Source organism: Rhinoraja longicauda, chromosome 31, assembly GCF_053455715.1.
Source record: "Rhinoraja longicauda isolate Sanriku21f chromosome 31, sRhiLon1.1, whole genome shotgun sequence".
Classification (NCBI taxonomy): Eukaryota; Metazoa; Chordata; class Chondrichthyes; order Rajiformes; family Arhynchobatidae; genus Rhinoraja; species Rhinoraja longicauda.
In genome coordinates, this window is record NC_135983.1 from 24,892,396 (window position 1) to 24,910,364 (window position 17,969).

At 48.6% G+C, this 17,969-nt stretch overlaps 1 protein-coding gene across 1 annotated transcript in view; it reads right to left on the bottom strand.

The window, feature by feature from the left end:
• Positions 1-17,969, bottom strand: part of LOC144608288 (astrotactin-2-like) — a 908,904-nt gene that overhangs the window by 504,069 nt on the left and 386,866 nt on the right. Inside the window, exon 5 of the mRNA XM_078425904.1 lies at positions 10,013-10,117. Within this exon, the coding sequence (XP_078282030.1) occupies positions 10,013-10,117 (105 nt within the window). The remainder of the gene's footprint in view (positions 1-10,012; positions 10,118-17,969) is intronic.

A 17,969-nucleotide genomic window follows, 5' to 3' on the forward strand; every position in this document is an offset into this window, starting at 1 on the left:
GGAGGAACTCAGCGGGTCAGGCAGCATCTCTGGAGAGAGGGAATGGGTGATGTTTCGTGTAGAGACCTTTCTTTAGACTCAATGGGTGAAGTTTCGGGCAAGACCCTTCTTCAGGCGTCTGAAGAAGGATCTTGACCCGAAACGTCACCCATTCCTTCTCGCCAGAGATGCTGCCTGTCCCGTTGAGTTACTCCAGCTTTTTGTGTCTTTCTTTAGTTTAGTTTAGATTATTGTCGCATGTACTGAGGTACAGTGAAAAGCTTTTGTTGCGTGCTAACCAGTCAGCTACAGACAACACATGATTACAATCGACCCGTCCACAGTGCACAGATACATTTTGAGTTGGGCCCTGAAAATCAATACTGGGGGCCCGATCCCAAACCCCTATCCTTGTTTGGTAGAGATGCTGCCTGACCGGTTGAGTTACTCCAGCACTTTGTGTTCTACGCAAGATTCCAGCACCTGCAGTTTCTTGTGTCGTCATTGGTGAAGTCTGAAGAAGGGTCTCAACCTGAAACGTCACCTATTCCTTTCCCCCAGAGATGCTGCCTGGCCCGCTGTGTTACTCCAACACTCTGTGTCCATGTTCTCCACAGATGCTGCCTGGCCCGCTGTGTTACTCCAGCACTCTGTGTCCATGTTCTCCAGAGATGCTGCCTGGCCCGCTGTGTTACTCCAGCACTCTGTGAAACATCACTTATCCATGTTCTCCAGAGATGCTGCCTGGCCCGCTGAGTTACTCCAGCACTCTGTGTCCATGTTCTCCAGAGATGCTGCCTGACCCGCTGAGGTACTCCAGCACTCTGTGTCCATGTTCTCCAGAGATGCTGCCTGGCCCGCTGAGGTACTCCAGCACTCTGTGTCCATGTTCTCCAGAGATGCTGCCTGACCCGCTGAGGTACTCCAGCACTCTGTGTCCATGTTCTCCAGAGATGCTGCCTGACCCGCTGAGGTACTCCAGCACCTTGTGTCCATGTTCTCCAGAGATGCTGCCTGACCCGCTGAGGTACTCCAGCACTCTGTGTCCATGTTCTCCAGAGATGCTGCCTGACCCGCTGAGGTACTCCAGCACTCTGTGTCCATGTTCTCCAGAGATGCTGCCTGACCCGCTGAGGTACTCCAGCACTCTGTGTCCATGTTCTCCAGAGATGCTGCCTGACCCGCTGAGGTACTCCAGCATTGTGTACCTATCTTCCCTCTAAACTGATCTGAAGAAGGGTCACAGCCCGAAGCGTAACCCATCCGTTTTCTCTCGAGATGCAGCCTGACCAACAGAATAGTCCAGCACTTTGTGTCCATCTTTGGTATATACCAGCATCTGCACATTATCCTAGACACGACCTAACTCAATGTTTCTTAAACATTGTGATAGTATCTGCTTCTTCCCCTTTGAGTTTTCCAGTCGCAGTTCTATTTTACGAATTCAGCTTGAACAGTTGAACAAAGGTTGCCAACTGTCCCGTATTAGCCAGGTCATCCCGAATATTGGACTAAATTGGTTTGTCCCGTACGGGACCGCCCTTGTCCCTTATTAGACCCGGAGGGCACTGTAGGCCCGGACACTGTAGGCCCGGACACTGTAGGCCCGGACACTGTAGGTCCGGACACTGTAGGCCCAGACACTGTAGGCCCGGACAGTGTAGGTCCGGACACTGTAGGCCCGGACACTGTAGGCCCGGACACTGTAGGTCCGGACACTGTAGGCCCAGACACTGTAGGCCCGGACAGTGTAGTTCCGGACACTGTAGGTCCGGACACTGTAGGCCCGGACACTGTAGGCCCGGACAGTGTAGTTCCGGACACTGTAGGCCCGGACAGTGTAGTTCCGGACACTGTAGGTCCGGACAGTGTAGGTTCGGACAGTGTAAATCCGGACAGTGTAGGTCCGGACAGTGTAGGTCCAGAGGCCCGGGCACCGCCTAAGAGAGGTTGGATAGCAACCCACCTCCCGGCCCAGGCAGCCACCATTGGTGACGCGGGAGCACGTGGCCGCTGGCTGGGTGGGGCGCGAGGCGGTGACGTCTGCCTGAAGAAGGGTCTCGACCCGAAACGTCACCCATTCCTTCACTCCAGATATGCCGCCCGTCCCGCTGAGTTACTCCAGCATTTTGTGTCTACCTTCACTTTTCTAGCTTAATTGGCTTCTCTAAGCTGCAATGATACAAAAGTGGGATGGCATGGAACTAGTGATCGATGGGTGATCGATGGTCAGCATGGACTCAATGGGCCGAAGGGACTGTGACCCATCGATCACTAGTTCCATGCCATCTCACTTTTGTATCCTTGCAGCTCAGAGAAGCCAATTAAGCTAGAAAAGTGAAGGTAGACACTAAATGCTGGAGTAACTTGCTGAATATCCAGACAAAACTTCACCCTATTCTCCTCAGTTTTCCCAACAAGTCCTTGCCCTGCATTTATCTGTGCACTGCGAACGGCGTGAATGTAATCAGGTATTGTCTTTCCACTGAAGATAGACACAAAAAGCTGGAGTAACTCAGCGGGACAGGCAGCATCTCTGGAGAGAAGGGATGGGTGACGTTTCGGGTAGCGACCCTTCTTCAGACTGGTTAGAGATAAAGGAAACGAGAGAGATAGACAGTGATGTGGAGAGATAAAGAACAATGAATGAAAGAATATGCAAAAAAGTAACGATGATAAAGAAAATAGGCCATCGTTAGCTGTTTGAAGGGTGAAAACGAGAAGCTGGTGCGACTTGGGTGGGGGAGGGATGGGGAGAGAGGGAATGCTGGGGCTACCTGAAGTGAGAGAAATCAATATTCATACCGCTGGGGTGTGAGCTGCCCAAGGGAAATATGAGATGCTGTTCCTCCAATTTGCGTTTAGCCTCATTCTGACAATGGAGGAGACCGAGGACAGACAGGTCAGTGTGGGAATGGGAAGGAGAATTAAAGTGTTTGGCAACCGGGCGATCAGGTAGGTCCAGGCGGACGGACTGTGCGAAGGTGTTGACTGGTTTAGCACGCGACAAAAGCTTTTCACCGTACCTCAGTACACGTGACAGTAAACTAAACTGAACTCAAAACACAAACCAATTTCAACAGTGCACATTCTTCCAAATCACAAGACGGCAACACAGCCAACACTCGGTGAAAACTTAAAGCACTGGATTCCGCGATGACACGGACCCTGCGGTATTTTACGATGACACACGGCCATTAATGTGTGTTTGTTGGCATCCAGAATAAACCGGCAATTAGACCTTGATAAACGAAACAATAAATATGTCAGAAAACAAGCAAGGTTATGCATGGTTGTTGGAGTGCTGAGGATTTGTTAAACTGAAATATTACTGCCAGATGTACACCAATTGTGCCCACAGAACAAACTTGCCAAATGGAATATGTAAACAACCTGTTTCATCTCCATCAAATACATGGCTGACGTTCACATCACTTGAGTTACTGTCTGTCTCTCATGCATTTATGTCGGCAATATTCATGATTTAATATCTTCCATCTGGATGTTCCAGATGTGCATTTATGATAGTGATTCTCTTTTTTTAATGGATGTTTTCTCATAAGCTTCTTCTGAGATGACCATATTTGACAGGGCAGTTCTGCTGGATGCTTGCAGGGCAAGCATTGGTTAAAGATGTACCTGTCTTGTTTATGTTTAGAGATACAGCGCAGAAACAGGCCCCTTTCAGGCCCACCGGGTCCGCGCCGACCAGCGATCCCCGCACACTAACACCATCCTACACACACTAGGGACGATTTTTACATTTACCGAGCCGATTAACCTACAAACCTGCACGCCTTTGGAGTGTGGGAGGAAACCGAAGATCTCGGAGAAAACCCACGCAGGTCACGGGGAGAACGTACAAAGCTCCGCGCAGACGGCGCCCGTAGTCGGGATCGAACCCGGGTCTCCAGTGCTGCATCCGCTGTAAGGCAGCGACTCTACCGCTGCGCCACCGTGACCGCCATGTGGAGACCTGCAGTCTTTAGCAATCTTCCCATCCAGATTCTGACCAAGAACGGAACAGGCTGACACCCGGACGGATGGAAAAATAGATTTTTAAAACATTCCCCGAATACCTTCAGAACGGCACGGTGCCGCAACGGTAGAGTCGCTGCCTCACAGCAACAGAGACCCGGCTTCAATCCTGACTACGGGTGCTGTCCGTTCGGAGTTTGGACCTTCTCCCAATGACCGTGTGGGTTTTCTCCGGGTACTTCGGTTGCTTCCCGCATTCCAAAGGCGTGCAGGTTTGCAGGATAATTGGCTTCTGTAAATTGTCCCCAGTGCATGGGATCGAACCAGTGCATGGGTGATCACAGGTTGGCCTGGACTCGGTGGGACCAAGGGGGCCGTTTCCACGATGTATCTCTCAACTAAACTATGACGGAAGACTCATCTATATCCAAATGTGGATGATGTGCAAGCTGGAGGGGAACCAGCTGGCAGTGACGTTCTCACCCACCCCTCGTTCTCCTAGGGTGGAGGTGGATGTATGTTTGGCTGGGACTGTTGGAGTGGTCCCATTAAGTCATGCTGAGACAATGGGCATTGGGACACAGCCCAACCATGGATCACCAAATGTGATGGGAATGAAGGAAGGGGTGCTGGATACTGGGTGGGGTGTGCCTGGTGAATGAACTGCTTCGTCTTGGATGGGGACATACCTCTTTAATTTGACCAACGCCCACCACGTGGAATGCATTCCATCTTGTTCCTAACTGGCGCCTTGTAAACAGTGGAAGGCCGCCTGGCTGTGTAGGAAGGAACTGCAGATGCTGGTTTCAACCAAAGATGGACACAAAATGCTGGAGTAACTCAGCCGGACAGGCAGCATCTCTGGAGAGAAGGAACGGCTGACGTTTCGGGTCGAGACCCTTCTTCAGACCAAGGGTCTCAACCCGAAACGTCACCCACTCTTTCTCTCCAGAGATGCTGCCTGTCCCGCTGAGTTACTCCAGCATTTTGTGTCCATCCAAAGGCTTTGGGGTGTCAGGAGGCGAATCATCCATTCTGGAATACCCAGATTCCAATCAGCTCTTCTAGCCACCCTACTTGTGCGACTCATTCAGTAGAACTTCAGAACTGCTTTTGAAATAGTCTCTCAGTTGGAACACTGTAGCGTTGGATATGCCCACCTCCATTTCAGGGAAAAAGGCAAGATTCAGCCAATGCGACATCCTCAGATGAGGTAGGGGACAATATTCCTGCCATCGACATTCCTGGCTCCTTACTGACATCCCACCTGGACCCAACATCAAAATTCATTCAATCCATTTTGCTAAGATCGTTGGATTCTATCACTACACAGTCCTGTAATGGTGCAGCGGTAGAGTTGCTGCCTTACAGCGCCAGAGACCCGGGTTTGATCCAGACTACGGGTGCTGTCTGTACGGAGTTTGCACGTTCTCCCCCTGACCTGCGTGCGTTTTCTCCGGGTGCTCCAGTTTCCTCTCACACTCCAAAGACGTGCTGTTTGTAGGTAAATCGGCATTGGTAAAAATTGTAGATTGTCCCCAGTGCGATAGTGCTACTGTGTGCGGGGATCGCTGGTCGGCGCAGGCTCGGTGGGCCGAAGGGCCTGTTTCCAAGCAGCATCTGTACATTAAACTAAACTATCTCATGAATGGAGGGGTGAGGTAAAAATCTTTGTGATGATGAATGCAACAGTGTTTTTCCTTTTATCATAGCAGGCAAAGCAAGCTATTCGGCAGCTGACTCATTTATAATATACTTTTGGTTCCCTTTTCTCTCGGGATGCCTCAGGATATGTAGCACTGATCCATGGCGTTCTGTAGCAATTACATTTAATGTTTGCACATTAAAATACATTTCTAAAGGTTGCACAAAATGTAGTAATTTCAAACTTAATTCTGTTCACCTAGGACATTGCTTCCATCGCCTTGAATCAAATTAAATGCATTGATGTTATTGTTTAGCCGGCGGACTGGGTAATAGGTGGGAAGTGCCTGATCTTAGTTTTTAGTTTAGAGATACAGCGCAGAAACAAGCCCTTCGGCCCACCGAGTCCGCGCCGACCAGCGATCCCCGCACACTAACACTATCCTACACATACACTAGGGACAATTTACAATTTTACCAACGCCAATTAACCTACAAACCTGTGCGCCTTTGGGGTGTGGGAGGAAACCGGAGCACCCGGAGAAAACCCACGCAGGTCACGGGGAGAACGTACAAAGTCCGAATGCACAGTACCCGTGGTCAGGATCGAACATGGGTCTCAGGAGCTGCAAGGCAGCAACTCTACCTCTGCGCCACCGTGCCGCCCAACTTTGATCGAATTTGATGTCAGGAAGCAGTCGCTGGCCTAGTTAGTGTTTGGATGAGAAACTCCTTCTGAATAGGAAAGGACTGGACAAGCTAGATGCAGGAAAAATGTTCCCAATGTTGGGGGAGTCCAGAGCCAGGGGCCACAGTCTAAGAATAAAGGGGAGGCCATTTAAAACTGAGGTGAGATGAAACTTTTTCACCCAGAGAGTTGTGAATTTGTGGAATTCTCTGCCGCAGAAGGCAGTGGAGGCCGATTCACTGGATGAATTTAAAAGAGAGTTAGACAGAGCTCTAGGGGCTAGCGGAATCAAGGGATATGGGGAGAAGGCAGGCACGGGTTACTGATTGTGGATGATCAGCCATGATCACAATGAATGGCGGTGCTGGCTCGAAGGGCCAAATGGCCTCCTCCTGCACCTATTTTCTATGTTTCTATGTTTTCTATGATTACAAGTACTGCAAACAGTGTCTCCACGCACCTTCCACATGAAATAGACAGATAAGCAACTCAACAGCAGTGGCCCCAGACAAAGCCAACATTTCGATCACCACAGAGCATCAGGTAATTCACATTCCAGACTCCCAAAACGTTTGAGTTGGAACTCCGCTGTTCACTGGAATTTCGAAGGATGAGAGGGAATCTTACAGAAACATATAAAATTCTTGAGGGATTGAACAGGCCAGATGCAGGGAAAATGTTGGGGGATTCCAGAACCAGGGGTCACAGTTTAAGAATAAGGGGTGAGGCCATTTAGGACTGAGATGAGGAAAAGCTTCTTCACCCAGAGAGTTGTGAATCTGTGGAATTCTCTGCCACGGAAGGCAGCAGAGGCCAATTCACTGGATGGTTTCAAGAGAGAGTTAGATACAGAGTAGCTCATAGCACTAATGGTGGCTTCCCCATCGCTGCAGGACTCAGCTCTTTCTCCCAGATCAACCGCAGTGGGGTTGTAATTCTTCACAATCAATGAGGCCAATGAGTCCAGAACCAGGCGTCACAGTTTAAGAATAAGGGGTCGGCCATTTTGGGACTGTGATGATGAAAAACATTTCCACCCAGAGAGTTGTGAATCTGTGGAATTCTCTGCCACAGAAGGCAGCGGAGGCCAATTCTCTGGATGTTTTCAAGAGAGAGATAGGTAGAGCTCTTAGGACTAACAGAATCAAGGGGTATGAGGAGAAACCAGGAACAGGGTACTGATTTTGGATGATCAAGCCATGATCATATTGAATGGCGGTGCTGGCTCAAAGGGCCAAATTTTCTATTCTTGCACCTATTTTCTATGTTTCTATGTTTCTATGTGATGCAACAAAGCAGACTGGATGATTCCAGACGGTGAGTATAATCCAAGATGGCGCCCAAGCCAAGCGATTCTCTACGTGTGTAGGAAGGAACTGCTGGTTTACACTGAAGATAGGCACAAAATGCCAGAGTAAATCAGCGATTCTCTGCATGCTGGTCCTAGAAGTATATCGGCAATCACTCATTACATTCGCTCCACTCTTAGATTTAGATTTTTAGATTTAGAGATACAGCGCAGAAACAGGCCCTTCGGCCCACCGGGTCTGCGCCACCCAGCGATCCCCACGCACGAACACTATCCTACACACACTCGGGACAATTTTTTTAAACATTTGCCCAGCCAATTAACCCACAAACCTGCACGTCCTTGGAGTGTGGGAGGAAAACGAAGATCCCGGTGAAAACCCACGCAGGTCACGGGGAGAACGTACAAACTCCGTACAGTACAGCGCCCGTAGTCAGGATCGAAACTGAGTCTCCAGCGCTGCATTCACCGCAAGGCAGCAACTCTGCCGCTGCGCCACCGCCACCTTGACTCCAATAGCGGCATTTCTTACAGGACATTATCTAGCATTCAACGCTGTTCACATTATCCTCTACCTGTACACAGTGGACAGCTGGATTGTAATCACAAATGGCCTTTCCGCTGACTAGAAATCACCAAACAAAAAAGCTTTCAACTGCACCTCGGTAGAAAAACCACACTATCGATTGGGAGAACGTGCAAACTCCACGCAGACAGCACAAAAGTGTGGGGCCATGCCCTGTCAGGGGGAGGTGTGAGGCAGAAGATCCGTGAGCTGTGCCATTCTGCTGCTCAGTTGTGGAGGAATCGACAAAGCCAAGCTGGTGCAAAATGGGCCCTTTCATCAAAGAATTTAAAGTCTGTCAGCTGAAATCAGATGCGGAGAATAGCATTTCGCCAACGAGCCAAATACCGGTCAAATGGTAACGGAAGAAACTTTCGTTTTTTTAGTTTCGAGATACAGCGCGGAAACAGGCCCTTTGGCCCATCGGGTCCGCGCCGACCAGCGATCCCCACCCATTAACAATATCCTATACCCACTAGGGATAATTTTTACATTTGCCCAGCCAATTAACCTACAAACCTGCACGTCTTTGGAGTGTGGGAGGAAACCGAAGATCTCAGAGAAAACCCACGCAGGTCACGGGGAGAACGTACAAACCCCGTACAGGCAGCACCCATAGTCAGGATCGAACCCGGGTCTCCGGAGCTGCATTCGCTGCAAGGCAGCAACTCTACCGCTGCGCCACCGTGCCGCTCAAATCAACTTCTATCAAGGAAATTCAGGACTCAACGGTTAACTTCAAGACAATTATCCTTCATCTCTAACCTCCACAGTTCTCTGTCTCTGCTACAATCTCCCACAAGCTTTTCATTTGAGACCTACGACATAATTTTGGAGACTACCCAAAAGGTATAGAAGTGTGAAAAAGCACACCTCCAGATTCAGGGGCAGTTTCTTCCCATCTGTTATCAGGCAACTGAACCATCCTACCACAACCAGAGAGCAGTGCTGAACTACTATCTACCTCTTTGGAGACCCTCGGACTATCCTTGATCGGACTATGCTGGCTTTATCTTGCGCTAAACGTTATTCCCTTATCACGTATCTGTACACTGCAAATGGCTCAATTGTAATCATGCGTTGTCTTTCCGCTGACTGGTTAGCACGCAACAAAAGCTTTTCACTGCACCTCGGTACACGGGACAATAAACTAAACCTGTAAACGCAACATGACAATAAATTTAACAACACAGAGTGGCAAGTTGTTTAAAACATGCATAACCCAGCTTTGAAAACATTTGGAGCATCTGCTTAAATATGAATGTTTTTCACAATTCTGCTTATTATAGTAAAACCTGTAAAAACCGCGTGAGTTTTCTCCGAGATCTTCGGTTTCCTCCCACTCTCCAAAGACGTCCAGGTTTGTAGGTTAATTGGCTTGGGTTTGAAGACTTATTACAAGTGCAAATGGGCCCTAGTGTGTGTAGGCTTGTGTTAATGTGCGGGAATCGCTGGTCAGTGCGGACTCGGTGGGCCGAAGGACCTGTTTCCTCTCTGTATCTCTAAACTAAACCGTTAAAACGCTCGGATCTGTGCCTGTTCATCACCTTCCACAGATCAACTCCTGCGCATTTGATGGAAATGACAGGACAATTCTGGAATCCACTAATGTTAAATCGCTATAATTTGAAGGTGAGTTACAGCCAGCAGGTTTGTGTTCCACACCGAGTTAGATCACAGATTCATACTCTGAATTCACTTCATAGCAGGCAGTTGCCAAAGGCACACGTCAGAGATGAGGAATTACCGGTTTCTAATTCCTGTTGAAACAGGCCGAAACCCTCACATTTGAGGGCCACTCGCGTTTCTCAATGTGACACGACACGAGACACGTGAAACATCGCTTTACCTTTGCTCCTTCTCCTCCCTCTATGTTCGGAGTAGAAGGTGAGGTGGGTTTCGTCATCCGCTTCAGTGCCAGAGTCCTCCTCCGCTCTGAGAATGCCACTCCCACCTGGTGAGTGAAAACAAAGCCGCCTTTAATTGAGATGGACGACAGGCCCTCCTTCGACCGCGGCACGAGAGAGCCAGCAGGAGGTTGAGTTCCATTGCGCCAACGCCAAGACTAAAGCTGGAAGTAAAGCACCTCGGGTTGATTGGAGTGTTGCGCTCAGAGTCCGCGATTGCCAATGGTGAAAACGCCCGAGATAGTCTGACCGGGTATCGAGGGCAGCACGGTGGCGCAGCGGTAGAATTGCTGCCTTACTGCGCCAGAGACCCAGGTTCGATCCTGACTATGGGTGCTGTTTTACAGTGTTTGTACGTTCTCCCTGGGACCGTGAGGGCTTTCTCCGGGTGTTCTGGTCTCCTCCCACATTCCAAAGACGTGCAGGTTTGTAGGTCAACTGGCTTCTGTAAATTGGCCCTCATGCTCTGGATTCGAAATTAGGCAGAGAATTCCACAGATTCACCACTCTCTGTGTGAAAAAAAACTTTCTCATCTTCCCCCTTATCCTTAAACTGTGGGCCGAACTCAGAGGGCCGAAGGTCCTGTTTCCATGCTGTATCTCTAAACTAAACTAAGCATTATCATAGATCTGCAATAGCTCCCTGTGCCTACAATATCCAATTGAACTCGGCCCTTCCTGCGATGTCAAGATTCACATTCTCTTTATCTACCGAGAGTTCATATGTTCAGAAATGACAGGAGCCGAATTAGGCCATTCGGCCCATCAAGTCTACTCTGCCATTCAGTCATGGCCGATCTGTCTCTCCCTCTCAACCCCATTCTCCTGCCTTCTCCCCATAACCGCTGACACCCGTACTAATCAAGAATCGATCTATCTCTGGCCTTAAAAATATCCATTGACTTGGCACAAAATGCTAGAGTAATTCAGCGGGGTAGGCAGCACCTCTGGAGAGAAGCAATGGGTGATGTTTCAGGTCGAGACCCTTCTTCAGACAGAGAGTCAGGGGAAAGGGAGACTAGAGATATGGAAGGGTAAGGTGTGAAAACGAGAGATCAAAGAGGACGAGATCAAGGAGTCTATCATTTTGGTGTAACATTTTGTGTCTATTTCCATTGATTGGTGTTGGCGGTGGAGACATCAAATGCCCATGAAATATATTACGACAGGAAAGGGGGGCTGAGAGATCGTGGACTTGTATACACTGGAATTTAGAAGGATGAGAGGGGATCTTATCGAAACATATAAGATTATTAAGGGGTTGGACACGTTAGAGGCAGGAAACATGTTTCCAATGTTGGGGGAGTCCAAAACCAGGGGCCACAGTTTAAGAATAAGGGGTAGGCAATATAGAACGCAGATGAGGAAAAACTTTTTCAGTCAGAGAGTTGTGAATCTGTGGAACTCTCTGCCTCAGGAGGCAGTGGAGGCCAATTCTCTGAATGCATTCAAGAGAGAGCTAGATAGAGCTCTTAAGGTTAGCGGAGTCAGGCGGTACGGGGAGAAGGCAGGAACGGGGTACTGATTGAGAATGATCAGCCATGATCACATTGAATGGCGGGGCTGGCTCGAAGGGCCGAATGGCCTCTTCCTGCACCGATTGTCTATTGTCTATTGACTCTTACCAGGATTATTGCAAAGTTGAGAACATCTTATAGAAAAGTAGCATTTGGTTTATTTAATTGGCTGGGTAAATGTTAAAAAAAAATTGTCCCTAGTGGGTGTAGGATAGTGTTAATGTACGGGGATCGCTGGGCGGCACGGACTTGGTGGGCCGAAAAGGCCTGTTTCCGGCTGTATATATATGATATGATATGATATGATATGAAGAGGTGGATGGAATCTCTTTCATTTGGAATTAAAAATTAAGGAACAACGACTGAGATTTACTTTGAATGTTTAGTTTAGTTTTGTTTAGTTTAGAGATACTGGCAGTGGCCCATCTTGGACGATGATAACAATAGTTTAGAGATACAGCGTGGAAACAGGCTCTTCGGCCCACCGAGACCACGCCGGCCAGCGATCCCCGCACACTATTTCTATCCTACACACCCGGGGACAATTTACGGAAGACTATTAACCTACGAACCTTGGGTATCACAAAATGCTGGAGTAACTCAGCGGGTCAGGCAGCATCTCAGGAGAGAAGGAATGGGTGAAGATGCTGAGTTACTCCAGCATTTTGTGAAACGTCACCCATTCCTTCTCTCCTGAGATGCTGCCTGACCCGCTGAGTTACTCCAGCATTTTGTGTCTACCATCGATTTATAGCAGCATCTGCAGTTATTTTCTTACACAACCTACAATCCGTCACATCTTTGGAGTGCGGGATGCAACCGGAGCACCCGGAGAGAACCCACACAGTCACAGGGAGAACGTACACGCTCTGTGCAGACAGCACCCGCGGTCAGGATCAAAACCGGGTCTCTGGCGCTGCGAGGCAGCAACTCTACCACTGTGCCATTGTCACTTGCTCTTAGCAGTGCGTTTAGCAGTCCCTACCCATAGTCTACAGCGCGAGCAGACAAGATAGTGAAAGACAAGTGACATTTCTGCACAGTGTGTGAGAATGACGGGGGGCCCGTTCTCCTCCTCAACAACTGCAATGCCAAGCTGGAAGGTTCCAACTGTGCGAGGCAGTCAGACATATTCTCAGCAAAGATGCAAACTGTTCCTGCTGTCTCATTATCTTGTCAAGCTTCGCAACAGTCAAAGCACAGTCCCTAAGTGTCTTGTTGTGCACACTGCAGGAGGAAAGGAATATTCTCTCAGCTCGCACAACAAAGACAGCGGTGACTTGATTCTAACTGTCAGCCGGCTGTACAATGGCATCTTTCATGCTTCCTTCCACACAAAAGAAAGTGGAGGCACAGGCAGTTTGGAGGCAGGCATTTACATCTTAAATGACTGCACTTCTTCGGTGCTTTTTAATGTGTCTTTCAAATAAGATGGCACAGACATTCGAACCTGGCACATGATAAAATCAACCCCTTGGATACCAAACACATCCAAGAAGGCACAAAATGCTGGAGTAATTCAAAGGGACAATCTCGACCCGAAACATGGCCCGTTCCTTCTCTCCGGAGATGCAGCCTGAGTTACTCCAGCATTTTGTGTCTGTCTTCGCTGTCAACCAGCATCATCATATCATCATCATATATATACAGCCGGAAACAGGCCTTTTCGGCCCTCCAAGTCCGTGCCGCCCAGTGATCCCCGCACATTAACACTATCCTACACCCACTAGGGACAATTTTTACATTTACCCAGCCAATTAACCTACATACCTGTACGTCTTTGGAGTGTGGGAGGAAACCGAAGATCTCGGAGAAAACCCACGCAGGTCACGGGGAGAACGTACAAACTCCTTACAGTGCAGCACCCGTAGTCAGGATCGAACCTGAGTCTCCGGCGCTGCATTCGCTGTAAAGCAGCAACTCTACCGCTGCGCTACCGTGCCGCACAGTTCAATTCCCACACATGCAGCGGAAGTGTTTGTTAAAACCTTTACACCTCTGAAACTGACCGCTGGGATATTTTTGCCGTGCGAGGTTGGGAAAAGCTGGAGTTTGGGAACGTTTACGCTTGAGGAACGAAAGAAGCAAATGAAACCAAATGCCATTGGAACATGGAACAGTGTGTAGGAAGGAACTGCAGATGCTGGTTTGCACTGAAGATGGATACAAAAGTGCTGGAGTAACTCAGCGGGTCAGGCAGCATCTCTGGAGAAAAAGAAGAGGTGATGTTTTGGGTCGGATCACTTGATCATACTGCTGTATGGGTCCCGACCCGTAAAGTCAACCATTCATTTTCTCCAGAGATGCTGCCTGACCCACTGAGTTACTCCAGCACTGTGGGCATATAGAACAGTGACGCAGCGGTAGAGTTGCTGCCTTACAACGAGACCCGGGTTCGATCCTGACTACGGGTGCTGTCTATACGGAGTTTGTACGTTCTCCCCGTGACCTGCTTGGGTTTTCTCCGAGATCTTCGGTTTCCTCCCACACTCCAAAGACGTGCAGGTATGTAGGTTAATTGCCTTCCCCCCCCCTCCCCCACTTTCAGTCTGAAGAACGGTTCCGACCCTAAACGTCACCCTTACATTTTCTTCAGAGATGCTGTCTGACCCGCTGAGTTACTCCAGCACTTTGTGTCTAATTCCCAACTTCTACACTCAGTGGTTTAGTTTAGTTTAGTTTAGTTTAGAGATACAGCGCGGAAACAGGCCCTTCGGCCCAACAGGTCTGCGCCGACCAGCAATCCCCGCACACTAACACTATCCTACGCCCACTAGGGACAATTTTTACATTTACCCAGCCAATTAACCTACAAACCTGTACGTCTTTGGAGTGTGGGAAGAAACCGAAGATCTCGGAGAAAACCCACGCAGGTCATGGGGAGAACGTACAAACTCCGTACAGACGGCGCCCGTAGTCGGGATCGAACCTGGGTCTTCAATGCTGCATTCGCTGTAAGGCTGCAACTCTACCGCCGCGCCACCGTGACTGTGACCGTGACCGTGCTCTGACAGATGAATACCAATACCTCAAAAGCCTTTTTGACCTCTCTATCGACATGTGATGCCACTTTCAAGGAACTATGTACCTGCACCCCTAGATCCCCATGCTCACCAACACTCCCCAGAACCCTACCATTCACTGTGTAGGTCCTGCCCTTGTTAGACTTGCCGAAATGCCACACATCACACATCTCCGCATTAAGTTTCATCAACCATTCCTCAGCCCACCTGCCCAACCGATCAATTGTAACCTGCTGCAATTTTTGGCTCGTAATATAATCCCTATAAAAGTGCTGGAGGAACTCAACGGGTCAGGCGGCATCTCTGGAGAACACGGACAGGTGACATTTCAAGTCGGGGCCCTTCTTCGGAAATGTGCCGGACCCGGTGAGTTACTCCAGAGCTTTGTGTCTTTTCTTTTAGTAAACCACCATCTGCAGTTCCTTGTTTTTTGATGTAATCTCAAAGTATGGCAGGTGTCGAGAAATAGGATCAGTAAGGGTCACAGGATTTGTGGGGCTGTGTCGCACAGCAGCAAGAATGTTGTGAGATTGCTTCAGGGTAATTTAGTCCCCCAAGATGGCTGAACGTAAATAGAGCGCTGTTCAGGAAGATCAATCGTTGGGCCATTAAGGGAGAAGAAAATGTGCACACCTGGGCAGTACTGACGCAGTCCACAATTAATCACCAAACTCACGGAAATACTTGAGAAACCAGCCAAAGGAAAAACTGCTTCTCCAAAAAAATCCATTTCAACGCAGCAGCCCAGTTCGTACAAATTGCGCATGATTAATTATTTCTGAATTAAATTTAGATTGGCAAGGTTTCCTTGCAATCTGATCACCACGTTTGTGTTTTTTTTGTAGCCTCAAGGATGATTGGAAAATCTTGAAACGATTTGCGAAGCAAAGCTGATCTGAAAGTCAAAACGTGCTATTAATTGGGCATTTGCAATTTTCATGAGCTGTCTGACATGCCGATGAGTCTGGTTCAGCACGACACAGTTAATATCACCCGTTAATATTAATCATTCGCAGAAATAAATAGGATTTAGTCCATGCGGCTCACAATAGTTGTTCTGTTTGCAACACAGGACACTTAGCAAAGAAGCTAATAAGTTGGTTGTTCAGTATCCCCTGTTTGAAAAATGTCAAGTTTGACTTATCTTTGCCTCAGGCATCACATCGATATTGGGATGTGGTCTGTTTTAACTGGCTTAAAATAAGCATTTCTAGCAGTCCAAACATGCCCCCCGGCCACTTCAGCACAAGAACAATTAATTCCAAAGTATGAGGATTATACTGAGGTGAAACAGTGGAAACAAAATCTCTCTCCGAATCTGGTTGGTGCTTCATCCTCGCATGCTTGTCCAAACAGGTGCTGCCATAACAGAGAAGTCTTGCTGCTGCATCCCACAAAACCAAGGGTTTAATGCAAGGCTTGGCCTCGCCTCGCCTGCAGTGCACAGGGAAACAATCTCCGAGGAGCAGTAAGGGTCGCGGGCTGTGCAGATCTGTTACGCAGGGAATGTGAATGAACGAGATTGCTCCAGGGCCGTCCACAGCCTGGTCTCCTCCCTCAAGATGGCTGAATACAAATCGGTGGACGTGAACGTCACACCTCTGCTCAAGAGTCGAGAGGGTTTTATTGTCGTATGTCCCAGATAGAACAATGACATTCGTACTTGCTGCAGCTCAACAGAATATGTAAACATGGTACACTGTAAACAATATGATAAATGTGAAATAAAATTAGAGTATGTGTATATACATATATATACATTTTATACACTATATACACTATATCAAGTATATATCCTCAGAAGGGCTAAACATCCAAGGATGTACACGCCACTGGAGATAAATGGGTCTATTGTGGATAGGGTAAGCAGTTTTAAATACTTGGGAGTCCGCATCAAAGAGGATCTGACGTGGGCAACGCACATCGCCGCACTGGTGGGTAAGGCTAAGCAGCGCCTTTACCACCTTAGACAACTGAGGAAATTCAGAGTGTCTCTGAGGATCCTTCATTGCTTCTACTCTGGGGCTGTAGAGAGCATCCTGTCCGGCAACATTACAGTCTGGTTTGGGAACAGCTCTGCCCAGGACAGGATGGCCCTGCAGAGAGTAGTGCGTTTGGCAGAACGCACCATGGGAACTACACTCGTCCCCCTGCAGGACCTATACATCAGGAGGTGCAGATCCAGAGCGAGCAAGATCATGAGGGACCCCTGCCACCCCAGTAACGGACTGTTCCAGATGCTACGATCAGGCAAACGCCTCCGCTGTCACGCTGTGAAAACGGAGAGGATGAGACGGAGCTTCTTCCCACAGGCCATCAGGACTGTCAACTTTTATAACCCCAGAGACTAAATTTTTGTCGACACTAATAGTAACTTATTAACTTATTTATATGCTGTAACTGTAATTCTTTTTTGTGCACAACCCGCAGGCATATATATATATATCTATATATGTATATGTGTGTGTGTGTGTGTGTGTGTGTGTGTGTGTGTGTGTGTGTGTGTGTGTGTGTGTGTGTGTGTGTGTGCGTGCTGTATCTATATATATAACATCTATATATAACATATATATACATGCATGTATACAATGTATATAGTCTGAAGAAGGATCTCGGACGGAAACCAACCAAACCTTCTCTCCAGAGATGCTGCCTTTCCCGCTGAGTTACTCCAGCATTTTGTGTCTACCTTTTATTTATATATATATATATATATATATTATACACACACACATACATACGTACACATAAAAACCAACAAACAATAATAATATGAAAAGACAAGACCAATGCCCCCGTGTCTAAATTATATAGTTCAGAGCTTATTTGAGGTTGTGGTGTTTAATCGCCTGATGGCTGTTGGGAAGAAGCTGTTCCTGAACCTGGACGTTACAGTTTTCAGGCTCCTGAACCCTCTTCCCGATGGCAGGGGTGAAATGAGTGTGTGGCCAGGGTGGTGTGGGTCTCTGGTGATGCTGGCTGCCTTTTTGAGGCAGCGACTCCAGTAAATCCCCTTCGATGGTGGGGAGGTCAGAGCCGGTGATGGACCGGGCAGTGTTCACAACTTTCTGCACAGTTCCAATGTTCCGACTCGCAGCGGAAGACTATCGTGAACATCGAATGTTTTTTCTTTCATGTAACCGGGTGGGCATGAAAGTTTCGTCTCGCTCCCTGTGAGTTGCAGGGGAGGCTCCGGCGCGGGCCGCGTGGACGTCGGAAGCCCGCAGGCCCCTGGATGGGGGCCGACATCGGGAGCTCCGGCAGCGGCAGAGGCAGCGTGTTCGCCCGCCCCGAATCGCGGGGCTTGGGTCGGCCCGCCACGGACCTTTCACCATCCGGCGCGGCCTGAAATAGGCTGC